This window comes from Macaca mulatta, chromosome 3, assembly GCF_049350105.2.
Source record: "Macaca mulatta isolate MMU2019108-1 chromosome 3, T2T-MMU8v2.0, whole genome shotgun sequence".
Taxonomy (NCBI): domain Eukaryota; kingdom Metazoa; phylum Chordata; class Mammalia; order Primates; family Cercopithecidae; genus Macaca; species Macaca mulatta.
In genome coordinates, this window is record NC_133408.1 from 3,744,020 (window position 1) to 3,767,553 (window position 23,534).

General features: G+C 54.4%; 1 protein-coding gene and 1 long non-coding RNA gene across 2 annotated transcripts; one reads left to right on the top strand and one right to left on the bottom strand.

Annotated features, from left to right (window-relative positions):
- The first annotated feature begins 7,447 nt into the window (after window positions 1–7,447).
- CSTB (cystatin B) lies at window positions 7,448–13,679 on the top strand. Its single transcript, NM_001257698.1, is given in 3 exon segments — window positions 7,448–7,607; window positions 12,814–12,915; window positions 13,306–13,679. Coding segments are annotated over 3 exon segments (297 nt in total). The 5' UTR covers window positions 7,448–7,541; the 3' UTR covers window positions 13,435–13,679.
- Window positions 13,680–21,241: 7,562 nt separating this feature from the next.
- Window positions 21,242–23,298, bottom strand: LOC144339624 (uncharacterized). The gene is made up of 2 exons (XR_013414870.1): window positions 22,572–23,298; window positions 21,242–22,248 (listed from the first exon to the last, which is right to left on the bottom strand). It is a non-coding gene; the product is annotated as an uncharacterized LOC144339624 (long non-coding RNA).
- Window positions 23,299–23,534: the final 236 nt, after the last annotated feature.

Genomic DNA, 23,534 nt, shown 5'->3' on the forward strand with positions numbered 1-23,534 from the left:
GTCATCCTATGGCAGGACTTAGTCACACAGGGAGGTGTTGGGCACCACATCCCTGTGACACAGCCCACAGCGCACTGCACACCCACCGCTGACTGATCTGTCCGTCCGGGTGCCCATGCAGGATGAGTTTGATGTGACTCCTGCCACCATCTTGCTCTTGTGTGTTTCGAATGCTGCTGGGTTCTGAGCAGTTTTCCTTGTATTGCCCGACAGGCAAGTGCCCCGCGGGCCTCCCTCCCCGGCTCACTGGTTGTTTCCCTCTTTTTCTTCTTTTTTTCTCTTTTCTTTTTTGAGACAGAATCTCACTCTGTCACCCAGGCTGGAGTGTAGTGGCGCGATCTCGGCTCACTGCAAGCTCCACCTCCCGGGTTCACGCCATTCTCCTGCCTCAGCCTCCTGAATAGCTGGGACTACAGGTGCCCACCAGCATGCCTGGCTAATTTTTTTTGTATTTTTAGTAGAGATGGGGGTTTCACCGTGTTAGCCAGGATGGTCTCGATCTCCTGACCTCATGATTCACCTGTCTCGGCCTCCCAAAGTGCTGGGATTATAGGCTTGAGCCACCGCGCCTGGTCTTCCCTCTTTTTTTTTCTTTTCTCCCCATACTTGCATACTTGCAGTAGGGGCTCCTTAACAGCAAACGTAGACGTATGAGAGGGATGTGTGAGTAAGGCGCACAGCCAGATGCAAGGGTGAATAGTCCATGCCCGGTCTCAGGCCTTTTTCCTTGGAAGCCACTGGCTTTTGGGGAATCCTCAAATAGAAATGTGAGAGTACTGGAATTCACGTTGCATGTTGCAACCTGAGTAGAAGTTTGCAGGGTTTTGGATCTACCGGCAGCTTTTGGAAGAAGGCAGGGCTTGCAGTGGGAAAGAACGGCAGCTGAAACACAAGCTCAGCAAACAGGGAGGACCTGAGGCCTGCTGGGACATCCTGCAACAGAGGGGTTTTGACCTCAGCGCACCATGTCAGCAGTTTTCCCACCAGGCAGAGCTCCCCGCAGCACCGCCTGCAGGTTCATGAACAGGGGGCTGGGATGGGGCCCGCAGACCCCATCACCTATTGCTTGGGCTGAGACTCTCTGATGTCTAGAATTTAATTAACAACAAATTCCCATGAAACTCTTGCATAATGGAAACACAAACAACTAATTGGAACCAGGAACAGGTGTATTAGTCACCTGCTTACGAGTGTTAACAGGAAGCCCAAAAAAATCCCCAAGAAACCTGGATCAGCATGCTGAGGAAGAAGGCACACAGAAGAAAAATCAAGCAAGTGAGATTCTGAAATAGTTTAAGTTTCAAACTTTGATCCTTCTGAATGCAGATTTCAAATGTGAGTGATGTTCAAAGTCTCTGAGGTGCCCCCCAGGTCTTGTCGTCCTTCATCCTTTCTTCCTTGTTGAAGTTCTTCCTTCTGAGGCAGAATTGGTGTAGAGACTGTGCATGGGCTAAAGTTGAGGACAGCAGGACACTTCCATGTTGCCTTGGGAGTGCTGCTTTTGACCTTCGTTACAGCAGGGCTTTGTTTGAAACGGAGTTTCGCTTCTGTCGCCCAGGCTGGAGTACAATGGCACAATCTCAGCTCACTGCAACCACCTCCCAGGTTCATATGATTCTCCTGCCTCAGCCTTCCAAGTAGCTGGGATTACAGGCACCTGATACCATGCTCAGCTAATTTTTTTATTTTTTATTTTTAGTAGAAACGGGGTTCCATCATGTTGGCCAAGCTGGTCTCGAACTCCTGACCTCAGGTGATCCATCCGCTTTGGCCTCCCAAAGTGCTGGGATTAGGGCGTGAGCCACCATGCCCGGCCGACAAGCAGGTTTTTAAAGCAAAAGAGGGATAAGGAGCAGGCTGATACAAAGTTGTCTATCAGGAATTCTCATTGGTTTACAGAAATAATATTGATTAGTGATTGGCTATACATTGTATGGATTACAGTGTCCTGTGTGCAGCATTGTTAGGTTCACTTCAAGCTACTTGTGGTGAGAGGAACCAGTTTCCAGAGATGGTGACACAGGTCTAGGAGAAACAGCATGTGATTGCTGTCTTATTTTAATATCTCTCAGGGCTTGACAACTTAAAAGGGTTCGCTTTCGGCCAGGCGTGTTGGCTCACGCCTGTAATCCCAGCACCTTGGGAGGCCAAGATGGGTAGATCACAAAGTCAGGAGTTCGAGACCAGCCTGGCCAACACCAACATGGTGAAAACCCGTCTCTACTAAAAATACAAAAATTAGCTGGATGTGGTGGCAGGCGCCTGTAATCCCAGCTACTCGGGAAGCTGAGGCAGGAGAATTGCTTGAATGCAGGAGGCAGAAGCTGCAGTGAGCCGAGATCTTGCCATTGCATTCCACCCTGGGCGACAAGAGCGAAACTCCATCTCAACAACAACAACAACAAAAAAAAAAAAAAAAAGAAGAAGAAGAAGAAGAAGGCTGGGCGCAGTGGCTCATGCCTGTAATCCCAGCACTTTGGGAGGCCAAGGCAGGCAGATCATGAGGTCAGGAGATCGAGACCATCCTGGTTAACATGGTGAAACCTCGTCTCTATTAAAAACACAAAAAAATAGCCAGGCGTGGTGGTGGGCCCCTGTAGTGCCAGCTACTTGGGAGGCTGAGGCTGGAGAATGGGGTGAACCCGGGAGGCAGAGCTTGCAGTGAGCCAAGATCGCACCACTGCACTCCAGCCTGGGTGACACAGCGAGACCGTCTTAAAAAAAAAAAAAAGGGGTTCACTTTTCTCAGATAAGAAATATTCATAATTTTTTTCTTTTTCATTCTCTAAGTGGGGAGACAAGATATTTAGTCTTTTTCCCTTGCCTTTAGTAAAATGAAAAACTCTGGCATCAAAGAATGGGAGGTAAAAGTCAGTATGGTTGGGCGTGATGGCTCATGCCCGTAATCCCAGCACTTTGGGAGGCCGAGGTGGAACTGCCCAACAGGTTCTTCCAGCCTGCTGTACAAAGGCGATGGCATTGCAGTAAAGAAAGTTAATTCCCGGGTGTGGTGGCTCACGCCTGTAATCCCAGCACTTTGGGAGGCCGAGGGGGGTTCATCACCTGAGGTCAGGAGTTTGAGAACAGCCTGACCAACACGGTGAAACCTCGTCTCTACTAAAAATACAAAAATTAGCTGGGCGTGGTGATGCATGCCTGTAATCCCAGCTACTCGGGAGACTGAGGCAGGAGAATCGCTCGAACCTGGGAGGCGGAAGTTGCAGTGAGCCAAGATTGCGCCACTGCACTCTAGCCTGGGAGACAGAGGGAGACTCTGTCTCAGAAAAAAAAAAGTGAATTGATGTGAGGCTGGCCATGCCACAAGGGAGATGGAGTGGTTACTCAAATCAATCTCATCGCAGGCCTGAGGGTTAGGGTTTTTCAAAGGTAGTTTGGGGGAAGGGGTTGGGGTGGCTAGGCAATGGGTGCTTGCTGCTGGCCGAGTGGGTCAGAGATGAAATCATGGGAAGCTGTCCTCTTGCACTGAGTTGCTTCTGGGGAGGGGCCACAGGAGCCACGGTCAGAACAGGTTCTGGACCGAGTTATAACTGAGCATTCAGCAGAAATAGAGTTACAGGCCGGGTGTGGTGGCTCATGCCTGTAATCCCAACACTTTCGGAAGCCGAGGCGGGTGGATCACCTGAGGTCAGGAGTTCATAGACCAGCCTGGCCAACAGAGTGAAACCCCGTCTCTATACAAAAATTACCTGGGCATGGTGGCACCTGTAATCCCAGCTACTTGGGAGTCTGAGGCAGGAGAATTGCTTGCACTTGGGAGGCAATGGTTGCAGCAGTGAGCCAAGATCACGCCACTGCACTCCAGCCTGGATAACAGCGAGACTCTGAAGAAAGAAAGAAAGAAAGAGACAGAGAGAGAGAAAGAGAGGAGGCGGGGAGGCAGGGAGAGAGGGAAGGAGGGGATAAGCAGGGAGAGAGGGAAGGAGGGGGGAGGCAGGGAGAGAGGAAAGGAGCGGGGAGGCAGGGAGACAGGGAAGGAGCGGGGAGGCAGGGAGACAGGGAAGGAGGGGGGAGGCAGGGAGAGAGGGAAGGAGGGGGAGGCAGGAGGGGAGAGGCAGGAAGAGAGGGAAGGAGAGGGAAGGCAGGGAGAGAGGGAAGGAGTGGGGAAGGCAGTGAGAGAGGGAAGGAGCGGGAGGCAGGGAGAGAGGGAAGGAGGGGGGAGAAAGGGAGAGAGGGAAGGAGGGGGAGGCAGGAGGGGGGAGGCAGGGAGAGAAGGATGACTGAGTGTTCGTCAGGCTACACTTTAGCCCACTTCCTTCTGAGAGTCACGTAGCACTAGTGACCATCTGCACTCCCACTGTTCCTACAGATGGAATCTCTGACTTCAGAATCATGAGACTTTTGTTCTTTTGTTTAAGAACTCCTGGCCGGGCGCGGTGGCTCAAGCCTGTAATCCCAGCACTTTGGGAGGCCCAGACGGGCGGATCACGAGGTCAGGAGATCGAGACCATCCTGGCTAACACAGTGAAACCCCGCCTCTACTAAAAAATACAAAAAACTAGCCGGGCAAGGTGGCGGGCGCCTGTAGTCCCAGCTACTCGGGAGGCTGAGGCAGGAGAATGGCGTGAACCCGGGAGGCAGAGCTTGCAGTGAGCTGAGATCCGGCCACTGCACTCCAGCCTGGGCGACAGAGCGAGACTCCGTCTCAAAAAAAAAAAAAAAAAAAAGATGTTTCAGATCCTTAATTCCAGGCCAACCAGCTTGAAGAGCCCCACAGAGGAAGTGAACCAGCATGAAAACACAGCTTCTTCAACCCCACCCCATGACTTCACCCTGCACGCCTCCACCCATCAGCGGCCCCCGCCCTCAGCCCACTCCAAATCCCTAAAAGTCCCCAGCCCCATACTCCTCAGGGAGGTGGATTTGAGGTCTCCTCTCAGTTACAGCCTTGTGGTCCAAACTGTCTGCTGCAAACCCTGGGTGGCAGTGTGCTGACTTCCCACACCCTGGGCAAGAGACCTGTCGTGGTCACACTCCTAGTGAGCCCCTCTTCCGGCTCCCAGGCCACAGCCTCCCTTAGGTGCACCTGAGCCTCCCCTTCCCATTCCAGGCTCTTCCCTGGCCCTGCCTCCGCCTGCTGAGGAATCTCGGTCAACACAAGAGAGGATGGCGACTCCCTTGTACAGCAAGCCCTGAATAAATGACCTTTTGTTCTCATGTGCGTGGGCTCTGTTTATTTCCACAGCTGTTATCCTCCTATTTGTACAATGGAGGCACCTAGGACCCAGTTCCAGCCTGGAGAGTGAGGATCCGACTCCAGGAGGCACCTCAGGACCAAAGGCCTCAAGGCCAACACCTTCCACAGCACAAGCCCCACAGAGCCGCAGGACCTGCACAGGCAGCGGACATCCCTTTCTCTTGACCATTTTTTCCTCTGATGCTTTGTTTTCCACATAGAAGAGTTTTCCATGTTCGTGGGGTCAAATCTGCCTTCACTCATTCAACAATGATGCAGGTCTCTGCCCAGCTCCCCCCAGGCTTCAACCACACCTGACTGCCTGAAGTGACAGACCAGGCTGTGCCCTGGCAGGTAAGGGAAAGGCCCCCACAACTCATTCATGGGCCGCTCCTGCTTGGGCCTTCTACCAAGGAGCGGACCAGTCCCCCTGAGGGACAGCCCTTGGGTGGGGTGTCTGGTCATTTTGAAGAGCCAATCACACCAATAGGTGCCTAGCACAGGCCCCACCCCCACCCCAAATAAGGCAAGCGACCCCTCCCTTTCCCAGGTGGTCCAGTCTAACACAAATCCTAAACCAAAGGGCCTGTGTGGTGGCTCAAGCCTGTCATCCCAGCACTTCGGGGGATGGATCGATTTTAGCCTAGGAGTTCAAGACCAGCCTGGGCAACATAGTGAGACTCCATCTCTACAAAAACAGTTTTTAAAGAAATTAGGGGTGCAGGCCAGGCACAGTGGCTCATGCCTGTAATCCCAGCACTTTGGGAGGTCGAGGCAGGTGGATCACGAGGTCAGGAGATGGAGATCATCCTGGTTAACACAGTGAAACCCCGTCTCTACTAAAAATACAAAAACTTAGCCAGGCGTGGTTGTGGGCGTCTGTAGTCCCAGCTACTCAGGAGGCTGAGGCAGGAGAATGGCGTGAACCCAGGAGGCAGAGCTTTCAGTGAGCCGAGACCGTGCCACTGCACTCCAGCCTCGGCGACAGAGCAAGACTCCGTCTCAAAAAAAAAAAAAATTAGGGGTGTAGTGGCTCATGCCACTAATCCCAGCACTTTGAGAGGCCGAGGTGGACAGATCCCTCGGAAGTTCCAGACCAGTCTGGGAAACATGGTGAAACTCTCTGTATATGCGTGTGGTAGGATGAGCCTGTTACTATAGCAGCTGAGGTGGGAAGATCGATTGAGCCCAGGAGGTCCAGGCTGCAGTGAGTTGTGATCAGGCCACTGTATCCCAGCCTGTCCAACAGAGCAAGACCCTGCCTAAATTAAAAAAAAAAAAAAAAGAACGAAAGAAAGAAAGAAAAAAAAGAGGTCAGGCTCGGTGACTCATGCTTGTAATCCCAGTACTTTGGGAGCCCAAGGCGGGTGGATCATGAGGTCAGGGTTCGAGACCATCCTGGCCAATATGGGGAAACCCCGTCTCTACAAAAAACACAAACATTAGCCGGGCGTGGTGGCGCGCTCCTGAAATCGCAGCTACTAGGGAGGCTGAGGCAGGAGGAACGCTTGAACCCGGGAGGTGGAGATTAGAGTGAGCCGAGATTGAGCCACTGCACTCCAGCCTGGGCGACGGAGCGAGACTCTGTCTCAAAAAGAAAAAAAAAAGAAAAAAGAAAAAAAAAAAAAAGAAAAGGAAAAGAAAAAAGAAAAGAAATCCTAAAACTCAAATTCCAGTTCCACCAGAGAACCCTGCCTTCTTCTCATCCCTCTGATCTACCCCCTGCCCCCACCCAGCCTGGGGCGCATGGGCGCGTCTCCTCCTCCCTGGGCCCCTCTGTCCACCCGCTTCAGCCTTCAGTGTCCTGGGTCACAAGCGGTGATGTCCACAGCAGCCAGCACACCTGCTCCCGCAGGGCCGGAACCCCTGACCCCTGTAGCGCTGCGCCCACCCCACCCGTGCCCTCCCTCGTGCGCGGCCCGGACCCCGCCACACTGCAGGACGGCTCCCCCTCCGACTGCCCCTCCCTATGGTCCCACCCTGCGCGCCCAACCCACCGGCGACACCCGGCCGCGCCCCCGCCCAGTCCTTGTGACTCGGCGCCTGGAAAGACCACACCAACCCCGGGAGGGGGGCGCTGCTTCCCGACACCGGCCCTGGGCGCGGAGACGGAGCCCGCGGAGCGTGGTAGCCAGGCTCCCAGCCCCGCGCCTTCCCTGCGCCCCGCCCCGCGCGCCCCTTATTGCGGGGCCACCGCGACCCCGCAGGGGACGCCCAAGCCAAGGTCCCCCCTCCCCGCGCCTTGGTGCCGCCCGCGTGTCACGTGACCGCAGCGCCTACTTGAGCAGAGGAGCCGCCGCGTCCCGTCGCCGAGTCCCCTCGCCAGGTTCCCTCCGACGCCGCCAAGATGATGTGCGGGGCGCCCTCCGCCGTGCAGCCGGCCACCGCCGAGACCCAGGACATCGCCGACCAGGTGGGTGGGCCCCGGGGACGGGGCCGGCCCGGGGTCCCGCCTGAGCCTCAGGGCAAGGCCGCGGCTCCTGGAGCGGGAGAAGCCACTTCGGCCCCGCTGCGCACCTGGGCGGGCGGGTTCGGTCCTGGACCCCCGGGCTGGCCGGGCTGTGGCCGTGAGAGGCCTCCCTCCGCTCGGGCGCTGCGTGCGAGTGTGCAGGGGAGGGGGCCGCGCCTGGGTCGGCGCTGGGGAGACACTGGGCTCCGCTGAATACAGCAAGCGCGAGTGGCAACTGATAGCCCCGGAGCAGGGTGCGGTCCCTGGATGGACAATCCCTGAGGGGAAACCCCAGGCATGAGGCGCTTCAGGTGATCGGGCGTCGCCGGCGATGGCGCAGGTGAGCAGCCGGCTCCAAACTTCACGGTGACCCGATAGCAAGCGGGTGGGGAGGGTCTGGCCAAACGGACTTAGCCAGGCTTCTTGCTAAAATTGGATTTTACAAGGAAGTGCGCAGGTGGCCTAGGCGCTTCAGGAGCCCGACTACAGTTTGGCCAAGCAAGAATCTTTGTCAATATCTTCAACTAGTTCAGGCAAATATCATGAGAGAGTGCAAGAGGTCCCCAGCGGTAAGGCACATGGGTTAAAAACTTAAGCGTATCTGCACAAAGGGTCTACAGGTTTCTTTACACGCTTCTGATTCTAACACTGTTTCAAACTGTAAGTCTAAATAAAAAGCTAAAACACACAAAAAAACAAGATAAAAACCGGGCTGGGTTGCAGAGGGCAACCTTCCCTGTGCCTCGGTTTCCTCGTCTGTAAAATGGACGTCCTGTTGCTTTGCACCTTCCAGAGGATTCTAGAGGGGCTTCAGTGAGCAGGTCCTCTGCAGGAAGCCCCTCCGGTGGAGCACAGGCCGGGCCCGCCTCCCTGTCATAGTTGGTGACCAAGTGGATGCCCCAAGCAGGAACAGGTCCAGGCGATGCTGAGGCCTGGGTTTTTTGTTTTTTGTTTTTGAGACGGAGTCTCACCCTGTTGCCCAGACTGGAGTGCAGTGGCGCAATCTGGGCTCCCTGCAACCTCCACTTCCCAGGTTCAAGAGATTCTCCTGCCTTAGCCTCCTGAGTAGCTGGGATTACAGGCATGCACCATCATGCCCGGCTACTTTTTGTATTGTTAGTAGAAACGGGGTTTCACCAGATTGGCCAGGCTAGTCTTGAACTCCTGACCTCAAGTAATCTGCCCACCTCAGCCTCCCAAAGTGCTGGGATTACAGGTGTGAGCCACCATGCCCAGCCGAGGCCTGTTTTTGTTTTGTTTTTGTTTTCTTTGAGACAGAGTCTCGGTCTGTTACCTAGGCTGGAGTGCAGTGGCATGATCTCAGCTCACTGCAACCTCTGCCTCCTGGGTTCAAGCTATTCTCTTGCCTCAGCCTCCCAAGTAGCTGGGATTACAGGCGCCCGCCACCTCACCTGGCTAGTTTTTTGTATTTTTAGTAGAGACGGGGTTTCGCCATGTTGGCCAGGCTGGTCTGGCCTGTGTTTTGAGTAAGGAGAGGAAAAAGGAAACAAATTTCTTTTCCTTTATTTTTATTTATTTATTTATTGACACAGGGTCTTGTTCTGTCACCCAGGCTGGAATGCAGTGGCACAGCCTTGACCTCCCGGGTTCAAGCGATTCTCCTGCCTCAGCCTCCTGAGTAGCTGGGACTACAGGTGCACGCCACCACGCCTGGCTAATTTTTGTATTTTTAGTAGAGACGGGGTTTCACCATGTTGCCAGGCTAGTCTCAAATTCCTGGGCTCAAGCGGCCCTCCAGCTTCACCCTTCCACAGTGCTGGGATTGCGGGGGTGAGCCCCGCCCAGCCTTCTTTCTCACTGGGACTGCAGGCGTGAGCCCTGCCCAGCCTTCTTTCTCCTTTTATCTTTCCTCCCCTCTGCTGCTTCCTGAATGTGATCAGCCCACAGCCTCATCACTCAAGGGTTTTTGACCATCTGACTGCGGGAAGAAGGGCAGAATGAGTCAGTCTCATGACACCTTTGGAAATGAGGCATTTTTGTCCGGCCGGTGCCTGCCCAGGCTGCTTGTGGGAGCCGCACCTGGAAAAGTGGTTCCTCTCCCCGACAGCCACTCATAGAAGCCTACCCAGCTCTTCCTTACCCGTTTCCTGGCTTTCCAGGCCTAAGACATCCCGCATTGTCACCCACTCTGAACTTCGAATGAGTTCTTGTTGCAGCCAGGAGAAAAGAGTCCCTGTCTCAAAAGTGACCTGAGTGGGCCCAGCCATGGCTACTGGGAGGGGCGTTAAGGCAGGCGTATGAACCAGGCAGCCCATTTGCCGGGTGGTCTCTAAGGAAGGGCGGGAGGGAGGGGCAGGGGCGCTTCCTGGACACCCCCTAGTCGGGCCCTGTCTTACCGACTCCTTATGGGAGCGCTCGGGCTGAGTGTTCCTGTCATACTTTGCAGACAAGGAAGGTGGAGACCAGAGCCTGACTTGAGCCCTAAGGCCAGCAGAGTTCCTCATTCTGTGCCACTGCATGGGGGACCCTCCCCCAGAGCCACCCCTGCGCCCTCGCATCCCGTCTGCCCCACTGTCGACACCCCCGACACAGGTGACTGGTCGGTCACTTGCGGCTTTCTAACTCATCCTGCCTTTCAGGGCTCCCCCGGTGAGAGGCCGGCCCCTGCTGCTCCCTGTCAGCGGCGTCAGTGCCCACGCTGCACAGGCGGCCTGGCCTGGAACCAGCACCTCCACGGTGCACAGCCTCCTCCACAGCCTCCTGGGGGTTTCCCTGCCATGCCCTGCAGACTTTGCTGTTCCTGCTCCCGAAACAGCAAAGAGAGGGGCCAGTGCTCATCCTCCCATGCCCTGGGGCGGGTCTGTGGGCGAGACCCAACCTGAGCCCTCAGTGACTGGGGGTGAGGGCTGCCACACTGGTGTGTCCCCGCAGGCCCACTGGACATTGCTGGGAGAGGGGCACACAGCTTGGTCTCCAGACACAGGTAGCCACTGTGCCCATGCAGCGAGAAGCATGGCGGCCTTGAGCAGAGAACATGGGGGGCAGGAGGGCACCTTCCCTTCCCCACCTCCCCAGCCTTTCCTGCCAGGACCCCAGGCCTCTCTTCTCCAGCCTGTCCCAGCAAAGGCCCTCCCTGGCGCTGGGAGGTGGTGGGGCCTTGGGCCAGGTTGCCCTGGTGGCTCCGCTACCGGTAATACTGGGTGACTCCCTTTCCCAACTGGTGTGCTTCCTGCCACTTCCTTTTTGTTTGTTTGTTTTGAGATGGAGTCTTGCTCTCTTGCCAGGCTGGAGTGCAGTGGTGCGATCTCAGCGATCACTGCAACCTCCACCCCCCAGGTTCAAGCGATTCCCCTGCCTCAGCCTCCTGAGTAGCTGGGGCTACAGGCGTGCGCCACCACGCCCGGCTAATTTTTTGTGTTTTAGTAGAGACGGGGTTTCACCATGTTGGCCAGGATGGTCTTGATCTCCTGACCTCGTGATCCACCTGCCTCGACCTCCCAAAGTGCTGAGATTACAGGCGTGAGCCACTGTGCCCGGCCCGTTTTTTTTTTTTTTTTTTAAACTAAACCCCTAATTCTCTGGGACCGGCTTCGTCACTCCGGTACACTCTTGTGCTTACCCGTTAACCTAGGCAGCAGCCAGAGCACTTTTTTTTTTTGAGACAGGGTCCCACCATATCTCCCAGGCTGGGCTGCAGTGGTGCAGTCATTGCTCACGGTAACCTCGGACTCCAGGACCCCAGCGATCCACCTCAGCCTCTCCAGTAGCTAGGATCACAGACGCATGCCACCACATCTGGCTGATGTTATTTATTTATTTTTTATTTTATTTTATTTTTTTTGAGACGGAGACTTGCTCTGTCTCCCAGGCTGGAGTGCAGTGGCAGGATCTCGACTCACTGCAAGCTCTGCCTCCCAGGTTCACGCCATTCTCCTGCCTCAGCCTCCCGTGTAGCTGGGACTATAGGCGCCCGCCACCGCGCCTGGCTAGTTTTTGTATGTTATTTATTTTTTAGAGATGGAGTCTCCAACTCCAGGGCTCAAGCAATCCTCTGGCGTTGGCCTCCCAAAGTTTTGGTATCACAGACAGAAACCACTGTGCCTGACCCCAGAGTACTTTTAAACTATGTTAGATTTATTTATTTATTTATTTTTTTTGAGATGGAGTCTCACTCTGTTGCCCAGGTTGGAGTGCAGTGTCGCAGTCTCGGCTCACTGCAACCTCTGCCTCTCGGGTTCAAGCGATTCTCCTGCATCAGCCTCTCAAGTAGCTGGTACTACAGGTGTGAGCCAGCACACCCAGCTAATTTTTATATTTTTAGTAGAGATGGAGTTTTGCCACATGGGCAGGGGTGGTCTCAAACTCCTGACTTCAAGTGATCCGCGTCCTGGGCCTCTCAAAGTGGTGGGATTACAGGTGTGAGCCACCACACCTGGCCTTTTTCTTTGAGACAGAGTCTCACCGTGTCGCCCAGGCTGGAGTGCAGTGGTGTGGTCTCAGCTCACTGCAACCTCTGCTTCTGGGGTTCAAGTGATTCTTCTGCCTCAGCCTCCCAAGTAGCAGGGACTACAGGCACCCGCCACCACACCCTGCTAATTTTCCTATATTTAGTAGAGACAGGGTTTCGCCATGTTGGCCATGCTGGTCTCGAACTCTTGACCTCAAGTGATCCACCCACCTCAGCTTCCCAAAATGCTGAGATTACAGGCATGAGCCACCCTGCCTGGCCCAATTTAATTTTCTTTTTTTAGATGGAGTTTTGCTCTTGTTGCCCAGGCCGGAGTACAGTGGCTTGATCTCGGCTCACTGCAGCCTCCGCCTCCCAGGTTCAAGTGATTCTCTTGCCTCAGCCTCGCGAGTAGCCGGGATTACAGGTGCTCACCACCACGCCCAGCTAATTTTTGTATTTTTAGTAGAAACGGGATTTCACCATTTGGCTAGGCTGGTCTCAAACTCCTGACCTCAAGTGATCCGCCTACCTCAGCCTCCCAAAGTTCTGGGATTACAGCCTTGAGCCACCGTACCCGACTGGAACTGTTTTTTTCTACTTTATTATTAGGCTAACAGTTAAAATGTCCCTTCAGTTGTAAGAGACAATTGTGTGAAGAGCCAGTGTCAGAATCATGTGTGTGTGCACGTGCGTGCAAGTTACTCCAGCAGGAGGGAATCCAAGAAGCCGCTGAGACATCCTCATGTCCCCTCTGCCTAGGTGAGGTCCCAGCTTGAAGAGAAGGAAAACAAGAAGTTCCCTGTATTTAAGGCCGTGTCGTTTAAGAGCCAGGTGGTCGCGGGGACAAACTACTTCATCAAGGTAGAGTGTGGCGTGGGAGGGCCCGCCCCAAACGGGTGCTGGTAGAAAGCCGCTTGCACAGGCCTGGGCTCCGTGGTGTGGAGTGTGGCCTGGGAGGGCCCGCCCCAAACGGGTGCTGGTAGAAAGCCGCCTGCGCAGGCCTGGGCTCTGTGGTCTCAGGTGCTGGTGCACCCTGTGGCTGCCCCCTGAGATGAGCATCCTACTGTGTGTGTCCATCGGCCTTTCAGGAGGACTGGGGCTTCCGGGGAGCTAAGAACCCTAAGGGATGTGGGGTGCAAGGCGTCCGCTGCACCTGCAGGAGACAGGCTTGTCAGCGGCTGCGAACGACCTGGAGGGATGCAGCAAGGTGACTCGGGATCAGAGGCTCCTCTCACTCCACTCTCTTCCCAGGTGCACGTTGGCGACGAGGACTTCGTACACCTGCGAGTGTTCAAATCTCTCCCTCACGAAAACAAGCCCTTGACCTTGTCTGACTACCAGACCAACAAAGCCAAGCACGACGAGCTGAGCTATTTCTGATCCTGACTTTGGACAGGACCCTTCAGCCAGAAGACTGATAATTAAAGTGATCCTCCGTGGACCAGAGCATGCACTTGTGATCCTAAAATAAGCTTCATTTCCGGGCTATGCCCTTGGGGTGGAAGGGGCGGGATTCAGCAGCTGCTCTTGCATTTCTCTTCCTAAATTTCACTGTGTTGATTTCTTTCCTTCCCAATCAGTGATCTTAATTACTTTCAAAATATTTTCAAAATAGATATATTTTTAAAATCCTTACAGATTGCCTCCTTTGTTTTGGATTTTTTTTCTTCGTCTGAACCACACTGGGCAGGTCCTTCCCCTCGGGGGCATGGAGGCCGGGGAGATTGCCTGGCTCACACAGCAAGCGGGTGGTGGACCCAGGATTCACACCTTGCCGCTCTGGCCCGCGTTCCTAACCACCATCTTTGCATGTTGTTGCTTTGACTCTAGGTCCTGGCCCCAAGCCTCAGTTTCTCCCATAAAATAAGAGTGTGAGTAAATCCAATTCCACAGCATAACTGGCTCCAGATCTCAGATACATTCACACACTTTATGCTCCAGTACAGAGAGGCAGCAACACTGTCGTGCACGTGCGGAATAGCCTGCAGCCTCACCGAGCGCCCTGCGATGCGGAAGGCTTCCCGTGGAGCCATGTGGGCTGCTAAAGGGAGGTATCTTAGGAGAGTGTGTCTATTTAAAAAACGCCGCCTAGTTTTCAACAGGGATTACTTCCCATTCGTGGAATCGGCCCGGTGGCTTCCCACCTGTGATGCTGTGTTAAACAGGACAGAAGAGGGAGCATCATACATGATAAGAGCTAAGACTAGGGGTGAAAGTCTCTGTGCACCGGGGTCATAATGTGAGTGTATTCCTGAGGGTGTCCTGAGCTGCACTTTGCCTCCAAGGTGTCCGACAGCGTACGCCAGAACTGCTGCCGTGGGATTCAGGCTGTCCAGATCAGAGGGCAGTAAAGACTAAGGAGGGATCTACCTGTGAGTCCACAGAGCTTTGAAAGTGACGATAGAAAACTCTGAATCAGGCTGGGCGCGGTGGCTCACACCTGGAATCCCAATACTTTGGGGGGCCAACGTGGGTGGATCACTTTGAGGTCAGGAGTTCTAGGCCAGCCTGACCAACATGGTGAAACCCTGTCTCTACTAAAAATAGAAAAATCAGCTGGGTGTTGTGGCAGGCGCCTATAACCCCAGCTACTTGGGAGGCTGAGACAGGAGGAACACTTGGACCCAGGAGGTGGAGGTTGCAGTGAGCCAAAGTTGCACCACTGCACTCCATCCTGGGTGACAGAGTGAGATCCTATCTCCAAAAAAAAAAAAAAAGGAAAAAAAGAAAACTTAGAATCATGGACTGTGTATTCTGTACTCTTAACATGAATTCTGAGAATAAGCTTTCATAACATGCAAAACGGAATCAAGCAGTTTTGCATTGAAAGGAAAACCCGAGGTATTTCCCACTTGAGAACTTCCAGTGGGAGGCAGGTGGGGGAGGTGCCATTTAGGGTGCCACACAGCGGTAGAGCCATCCCCAACAGGAAGGGAGCGGGTGTCTGCAGGAGCAGTGACCAGGAACTCCTATGGGGCACCTGGGTTGGGGGAAGCTGGATTTAGGGTTAGAAGCTTGTATGTAAACAGGAAATATCAACGTAAAACAGAAAATAAAAGATGTAATTAATGTTGTGGTCTGGTTTAAACACAGGTTGACAAAGGGATCAAAATTATTTCTGTGGCTGGGTGCGCGTGGCTCACGCCTGTAATCCCAGCACTTTGAGAGGCTCAGGTGGGCAGATCACTTGAGGTCAGGAGTTCGAGACCAGCCTGACCAACATGGTGAAACCCCATCCCTACTGAAAAAAAATAAAATAAGGCCGGGCACGGTGGCTCACGCCTGTAATCCCAGCACTTTGGGAGGCCGAGGCGGGTGGATCATGAGGTCAGGAGATCGAGACCACGGTGAAACCCTGTCTCTACTAAAAACGCAAAAAATTAGCTGGCGTGGTGGCGGGCGCCTGTAGTCCCAGCTACTCGGGAGGCTGAGGCAGGAGAATGATGTGAACCCGGGAGGCGGAGTTTGCAGTGAGCTGAGATTGCACCACTGCACTCCAGCCTGGGTGACAGAGTAAGACTTCGTTGCAAAATAAAATAAAATACAAAAAATTAGCCGGGCAGGGTGGCAGGTGTCTGTAATCCCAGCTACTCAGGAGGCTGAGGCAAGAGAATAGCTTGAACCCAGGAGGCAGAGGAGGTTGCAGTGAGCCGAGAATGTACCACTGCACTCCAGCCTGGGCGACAGAGTAAGACTCCGTCTCTCTCTATATATACATTATTTATATGAAGTTGTCAATTTCATCCACATGCTGTCGTCTGCTTCCTTAGGAGCATCGGCAGCAGCAGCTTGGAAATCTGATGAATTTCACTACCCGCTGACGAAAGTCCCTTGTTACCGAACCCACTGCTGGTTCAACCCTGCCCTCTGAGAGTGCGTTAGGAGCTCTGATATGGTTTGGCCGTGTCTCCACCCAAATTTCATCTTGAATTGTAGCTCCCATAATCCCATGTCATGGGAGGGACCCGGTGGGAGGTCCCTGAATCATGGAGGTGGTTACCCTCATTGCTGTTCTCGTGATAGTGAGTGAATCCTCGTGAGATCTGATGGTTTTATAAGGGGCTTTCCCCCCTTTTGCTTGGCACTTCGCCTTCCTGCCACCATGTGAAGGAGGATGTGTTTGCTTCCCTTTCCGCCATGATTGTAAGTTTCCTGAGGCCTCCCCAGCCATGCTGAACGGTGAGTCGATGAAACCTCTTTCCTTTATAAATTATACAGTCTCGGACTTTATTAGCAGCATGAGAATGGGCTAATACAGGAGCTCAAAGTGGGTGAGGCACGTGGTAAGGGAAGAATGAAGTCAGCTTGGACTCCCGTGGGGCTCACAGCATGGGGGCGGTGACTGTCACTGTCATGGATGTGAAATTTTACCAAGTGCCCTAAGGAAGGCTCCTGTTGGAGGTAAATGGGGATCTGACAGAGATGCAGAAGGCTTCTGGGCAGAGACCATGCCCAAGTTCAGACCTGAAGCTTGAGGAGGAGCCAGAGGCCGAGGCAGGTGAGACTGTCCTGGTGCTAGCAGCAGAGTGGGGACTCCAGGTTGGGCAAAAGCATGGCGCCTTCTGGGAGGCAGCCTCATAGCCACGACGTCACGGCAGCTGCCCTGGAGGAGCCCTGGGTCCTGGGACAGAGCCCCGGTTGTGCCCAGCAGTCTGGAGGGCAGGACGGGCTACCCTGAATGAATTAAGACACTGGATCCCCAGGACCCTGACGGCTCAGGTCCTTCCCCATCCTGGCACATGAACCAGAAAACAGGTCTACGTGCTGGGACCTGCCATGAGCCACTTCCCCTCCAGACCCCCGAGAGCCAGAAAGACAACGTGAAGGTCTTACTCATGGTTCGTTCAGGCATGGTTCCCCAAAACTGTTTGCCTCGGCAATGTTAAAAATGGCTTGAGCTTTGGGAGGCTGAGGTGGGAGGATCACTTGAGCTCAGGAGTTTGAGACCAGCCTAGGCAACATAGTCTCTACATCTCTACATACAAAAAATAAAAAATTAGTCAGGTTTGGTGACACACACTTGTAGTCCCAGGCTAAGGTGGGAAGATCATATCATTTGAACTGGGAGGTCGAGGCTACAGTGAGCCATCATCACACCACTGAACTCTGGCCTGGGTGACAGAGAGAGATCCTGTCTTGAAAATAATAATAATAAATAAATAAATGAAAATGGCACAGGGCAGCAGAAGCCTACAACCCCCTCCCAGGGCAGCCCCTCTCCTGCAGTCCGCCCTGCAGACTGGGCGCCTGCTCAAGTCACGGGTAGGACAGGAAGGTGGAGGGGTGGGTGTGCAATGTCCAGAACGTGCAGGAGCCCAGGACGGCCTGGCCTGAGCTCCCCGTTTGTAATGCGGGCCCCGTCCTGAAAGGGAACACTGCTTCCACACACTGGACACCAAACGCTGCTTGGGTTGCCCCTGGGAGTGCTGCCTGTTTCCACTGGCGCCCCGGCCGATATAAATGCACGGAGCAGATGCTAGGCAAGGAACCACCCCACGCTGAAAGCCCAGACCCTCACTCTAAAGCTCCTGAGGCAGGCATGGTCCCTGGGCTGGGCAGGCAGCTGTGGGTCCCTAGTCCGCTGTCACTCACTCTTGAGTGACGGTGTCATCTTGGTTGGGTCTCCCACCCTCCACCCAGAATTCTCAGCGAGCATCACTTTTCCCAGAGCTGGTAGGTTGTTGTTGTTTGTTTGTTTGTTTGAGATGGAGTTTCACTCTTATCACCTGGGCTGGAGTGCAGTGGTGCGATATTGGCTCACTGCAAACTCTACCTTCCGGGTTCAAGTGATTCTCCTGCCTCAGCCTCCTGAGTAGCTGGGATTACAGGCACCTGCCACCATGCCTGGCTAATTTTTGTATTTTTAGTAGAGACAGGATTTCACCATGTTGGCCAGGCTGGTCTTGAACTACTGACCTCAGGTGATCCACCCACCTTGGCCTCTCAAAGTGCTGGGATGCCAGGCGTGAGCCACCGCTCCAGGCCTGGTTTTTGGTTTTTGTGAGACAAGGTCTCACTGTTGCCCAGGCTGGAGTGCAGTGGGGCCGTGATGGCTTACTGCGGTCTTGACCTCCCCTAGCTCAGGTGATCCTCCTGCCTCAGCCTCCTGAGCAGCTGGAACTACAGGTGCATGCCACCTCGTTCTGCTAATTATTTGTGTTTTTTGTAGCAACGGGGTTTCGCGATGTTGCCTAGGCTGGTCTTGAACTCCTGAGCTCAAGTCATCCACCCACCTCAGCCCCAAAATGTGGTGGGATTACAGGCATGAGCTGCCGCACCCAGGGCCTGCAGGTTTTGCTGGCCTTGTGTTCCCCATCTGGCAGAACAGGGCAGCCAAGCTGTGTGTTAGCTGAGGTTCTGTCTGTGCAGAGAGGGTCTGGGGGGGAGCCAGGCAAAGCCAACAGTATCCTTACCCGCCCAGAGAAGCTGGGAGATGCCACCACAGCCTCACTTAGCCTCTCCTCTAACTGCTGTCAGGAAACGTGCGTTATGAAGCAGGGCCAATTGATGGAGATGAGATTAGATTTGCACTAGACTAGAGACAGAATAACATAATTGGATGCAAATTGTGCATGAGAGAAAATTGTAGGCTTGAGTAATCTAATCATTCCACCACCAGGTAGAGCATCTAAGATGTTCTAATTGAGCTGCCCAGAAGCAGTGTTAATTCCCATTTTCTATCCCACAAAAGTCAGGGTCAGGACTTGAGCATTTGGAAGCTCAGAGCTCCGCGAGCTCTCCACGGCACAACCAGCCCCTGGTTGGGCACCGTCCCTGACCATCGACTGAGCTCACACTCATTCCTTTCCAGGTCGTCTCTCCCTCCTCCCCCCTTCCCACATCTGAATGTCCTTGTGTCAGGCACTCTGCAGGTCTGCTTGCAGAGCGAGGCAGGCATGGCCCCTCTCCAAGAGGCTTACAGTGTCAAAGGTGGCCAGAGATGGGCCGGGCCTTCCCTGCCCAGATCCTTCTCCCCACCTCCCTTAAGGGCAAGGAAAACTAGAATTTCCCACAGATGGAAAAGACACACTTCCCAGGCTCCTCTGCAGCACATGTAGGACACACTTCCCAGGCTCCTCTGCAGCACGTGTAGCCACACCAGGGGATGCTGACGCAGGGCCAGATCAAGGAGCCGTGCTGAGCCGTGGCAGGGACATTGGGATCTGGGGCCAGGGAGCGTCGTGGACAACGTGCAGGGCAGAGAGAGCTACGTGTGCCGGAGCTGCCTTTAGAGAAAGCTGACTGCAGGGCTGACTGCGGGGGTGGGGAGCGGGTGAGCCCCTAAAAGCCGGCTGGAAGGACAAGAGGGGGCTCGGCTCTGCTCTAGAGGCTGCTGCCCGGCCTGGGAGCAGTGGGAGGTGCCATTCAGACTGAGCAGAGCCGACTGGGCCACCGTTGGCCCCTCTTCCTTCCCCATTCTGCCCCATGGCTGCGCGCACCTTTGTGCTCCTTAAGAGCGAGAAAATCACAGGACACAGATCCTAAGGGCTGCTGCGTCATGCCTGCCTGGCCTTGTGTGTCTGGGTCCGGCCCTGAGCCCAGGGATAAGGAAGAATTGCAGCCTGAATGAATGTACGACTGGCTAAATGTGGCCGGCCTCTGCGCCCACACTCCAGGAGTGCACATGTACTTGACGGAGTTTCTGGCATAGGCAGGATGACCTCTTTTGGGAGTACAGGGTGTGGTCTCAGTCAGGGGCCCCCTCCATGGTCCGACCACAGCCCTGGCCAGGGCGCTGCCGACGCAGCCTTGCCCAGGAGTATGTCGTGAGGTCTGGGTATGACACAGTGTCAGGGCGGAGGGGGTCTGTCGAGAGGCCAAGATGCTGGTGGGGTCAGTGGCAGCCAGAGACGTAGACAGACAGAGCTCAGGGACGGTGGGGCCTGGCCCCCTCTCTGGATGGAGAGGCCACGGTCTCTATCAGAAACTAGGGTGCCAGCAGGGGAGGGAGTGCAGCCTGTGTCATTTCCATATGGAAACTCGAGGCAGGGCCCAGGGAAGCACATTTCAGGGCTACAAGTAGGAGACAGGGAAGAAGGCAAAGGACTCGCGACTCCCACTCAGGGAAGGACCAGCGTCCGTGTCCCGGCTCCAGGAAGGGTGGCACCGAGGCAGGGAAGGTCACAGGGGCAGAGCTCAGGGTGGCCTCAGAACACTGGGGCACAGAGCGTGCATGGGGGCCCCATCCCCTCCACAGGGGAAAGTGAAGACTGGACCCTCAGAGGCCACAGTCAGGCCGGCCTCGGGGTCGCTGTGCTGCTCCTGAGAGTAACAAGGGCGTGAAGAACTAGATGTCTGGACACATCTGTGTGTGTGTGTGTGCATGTCCACGCATGTGTGCCTGTGTGTCTGCGTAGTGTGTATTCGTGTGTGCGTGCCCGTGCGTCCACGTGTGCATGTGCGTCCGCATGTATATGTGTGCGTTCGCCTGTGCGTGCGTGCATCTGCATGTGTGTGTGCGTCTGTGCGTGCATCTGCATGTGTGTGTGCCTGCATGTATGCATGTGTGTGCATGTGTGTGCCCGCAAGGCTCCCATGTACAGACACAGAGAGGGCAGTGAGGAGGCCGCACACACAACTGCTCTCTGGGGACCGTGGGTGTGAACTCACAGCCACTAGCTTAGCGTGTGGCCCCAGCCTTCTGCGTCACTTTCACACTGTTCAGGGAAAACCAACCAGGTGGTGTCTGTGTAAACAGCACAGCTGGGCAGACTGGTCCTCCCAGTGAACTCAGGGACTCGGCCCGGCTCCGAGGGAGGCCTATGATGCTGGGTCCGTGGAAAGCGGGTTCCAGCCAGGCCATTCATCAAGACCTGTGCAGTCTTGGGAATCCCATCCGACCCCCAAGAGCCTGTAAAATGGGGGATCATCCTGGTGTTGCTGGCTTGGCTACTGACACCCGAGCATGCCCAGGGCACCCAAGGCGTGAGCCTGCTCGCACCCCCAGGCCCTCCCCTTTCACAGAAACCTTTCCCGAGCCTGTTCAGTCCTCTCTTCCTTGTGGGGGTCACAGGAGCTCAGGAAATTCACCACTTGCTGGATAAGGCATAATTTTCATGTTATTGAACCCAAAACATTCTTTTGTTTTGAGGCAGTCTGGGACTCAGAGTCCCAGGCTGCCTCTCCAGGTGCTCCCTGGCCTGCTCTCAGTGGCCACACTCCCCTACAAAGACCCTCATTTTGTGGGTTTTGTTTTTTTTTTGGAGACAGTCTTGCTCTGTTGCCCGGGCTGGAGTGCAGTGGCACGATCTCGGCTCACTGTAACCTCTGCCTCCGGGGTTCAAGCAATTCTCCTGCCTCAGTATCCCAAGCAGCTAGAATTATAGGCGTGCACCACCATGTCCAACTACATTTTGTACTTTTAGTAGAGACAGGTTTTCACTATGTTGGCCAGGCTGGTTTTGAACTCCTGGCCTCACGTGATCCGCCTGTGTCGGCCTCCCAAAGTGCCGGGATTACAGACGCGAGCCACCGCGCTGGGTCCTCGGACCCTTGCTTTGAAGCAGCTGTTGTCTTGGTTTCCAGGGTGTCAGCAGTCCTCTGCCTGGAGCAGCTTCACCGCGATCGATTGACCTCGGGGTCACACGGCCTTGCAAGGCCATCTTCTTACAAGTACACCAGGCCCTGGATTTAGGGTCCTCACCTGGGGCAACTGCATTTTATGTAACTAATGACATCCATGAAGACCTCATTTCCAAACAAAGTCATATTCTTTTTTTTTTTTTTAATTGAGATGGGGTCTCACTCTGTCACCCAGGCTGGAGTGCAGGAGTACAATCTTGGCTCACTGCAGCCTCCGCCCCCCACCCCCACCCAGGCTCAAGTGAACCTCCTACCTCAGCCTCCTGAGTAGCTAGGACTACAGGCACGTGCCACCATGCCTGGCTACTTTTTTTTTTGAAATGGAATTTTCGCTTTTGTTGCCCGGGCTGCAGTACAATGGCACGATCTCGGCTCACTGCAACCTTCGCCTCACAGGTTCAAGTGATTCTCCTTCCTCAGCCTCCCTAGTAGCTGGGATTACAGGCATGTGCCACTACACCAGGCTAATTTTTTGTATTTTTAGTAGAGATGGGGTTTCTCCATGTTGGTCAGACTGGTCTCCAACTCCCGACCTCAGATGATCCACCCGCCTCGGCCTCCCAAAGTGCTGGGATTACAGGTGTAAGCCTCCACGCCCGGCCTCATGCCTGGCTACTTTTTTGTATTTTCTTTTTTTTTTTTTTTTTTTTTTTTTGAGACGGAGTCTCGCTGTGTCTCCCAGGCTGGAGTGCAGTGGCGTGATCTCGGCTCACTGCAAGCTCCGCCTCCCGGGTTCACGCCATTCTCCCGCCTCAGCCTCCCAAGTAGCTGAGACTACAGGCGCCCGCCACCACACCCGGCTAGTTTTTTGTATTTTTAGTAGAGACGGGGTTTCACCATGTTAGCCAGGATAGTCTCGATCTCCTGACCTCGTGATCCACCCGCCTCGGCCTCCCAAAGTGCTGGGATTACAGGCTTGAGCCACCGCGCCTGGCCAACTTTTTTGTATTTTCAGTGTAGACAGGGTTTCACCATGTTGCCCAGGCTGGTCTCGAACTCCTGAACTCAAGCAATCCACCCATCTTGGCCTCCCAAAGTCCTGGGATTACAGGCATGAGCCACCGCACCTGGCCTAATAAAGTCACATTCTGAAGTGCAGGGTGGACGTGAGTTTTTGCAGGACATCAATGAATTTGGGGGGACACCCATCCAGGCCTAGGGTGGACGTTTTTGCAGGACATCATTGAACTTGGTGGGGGACACCCATCCTGGCTTAGTGTCCTCAACAGTGAAGCCTTTATAATCACAGCCCGAATTGTACACTTTGAATGGCTGACTCATGTGGAATGAACTGTTATCTCAATAAAGCTGTTACCAGTAAAAACAGAAATAAAAGCCAGGTGTGGTGGCTCACGCCTGTAATTTCAGCACTTTGTGAGGCTGAGGAGGATCACTTGAGCCCAGGAGTTTGCGACCAGCCTGGGTAACATGGCAAGACCTCATCTCTACAAAAAAATTGTTTAATTAGCTGGACGTGGTGGTGCGCCTGTGGTGACAATTACTCGGGAGCTTGAGGTGGGAGGATTGCTTGAGGCCAACTGATTGAACAGAAGTTGCTGTGAGCTGAGATCACACCACTGCACTCCAACCTGGGCAACAGAGTGAGACCCTGTCTTAAAAAAAAAAAAAAAAAAAAAAGAAGTAAAGAAAGATAAGTCTGGCCGGGCACGGTGGCTCAAGCCTGTAATCCCAGCACTTTGGGAGGCCGAGATGGGCGGATCACGAGGTCAGGAGATCGAGACCATCCTGGCTAACACGGTGAAACCCCGTCTCTACTAAAAAATACAAAAAAGTAGCTGGGCAAGGGGGCGGGTGCCTGTAGTCCCAGCGACTCGGGAGGCTGAGGCAGGAGAATGGCATGAACCCGGGAGCCGGAGCTTGCAGTGAGCTGAGATCTG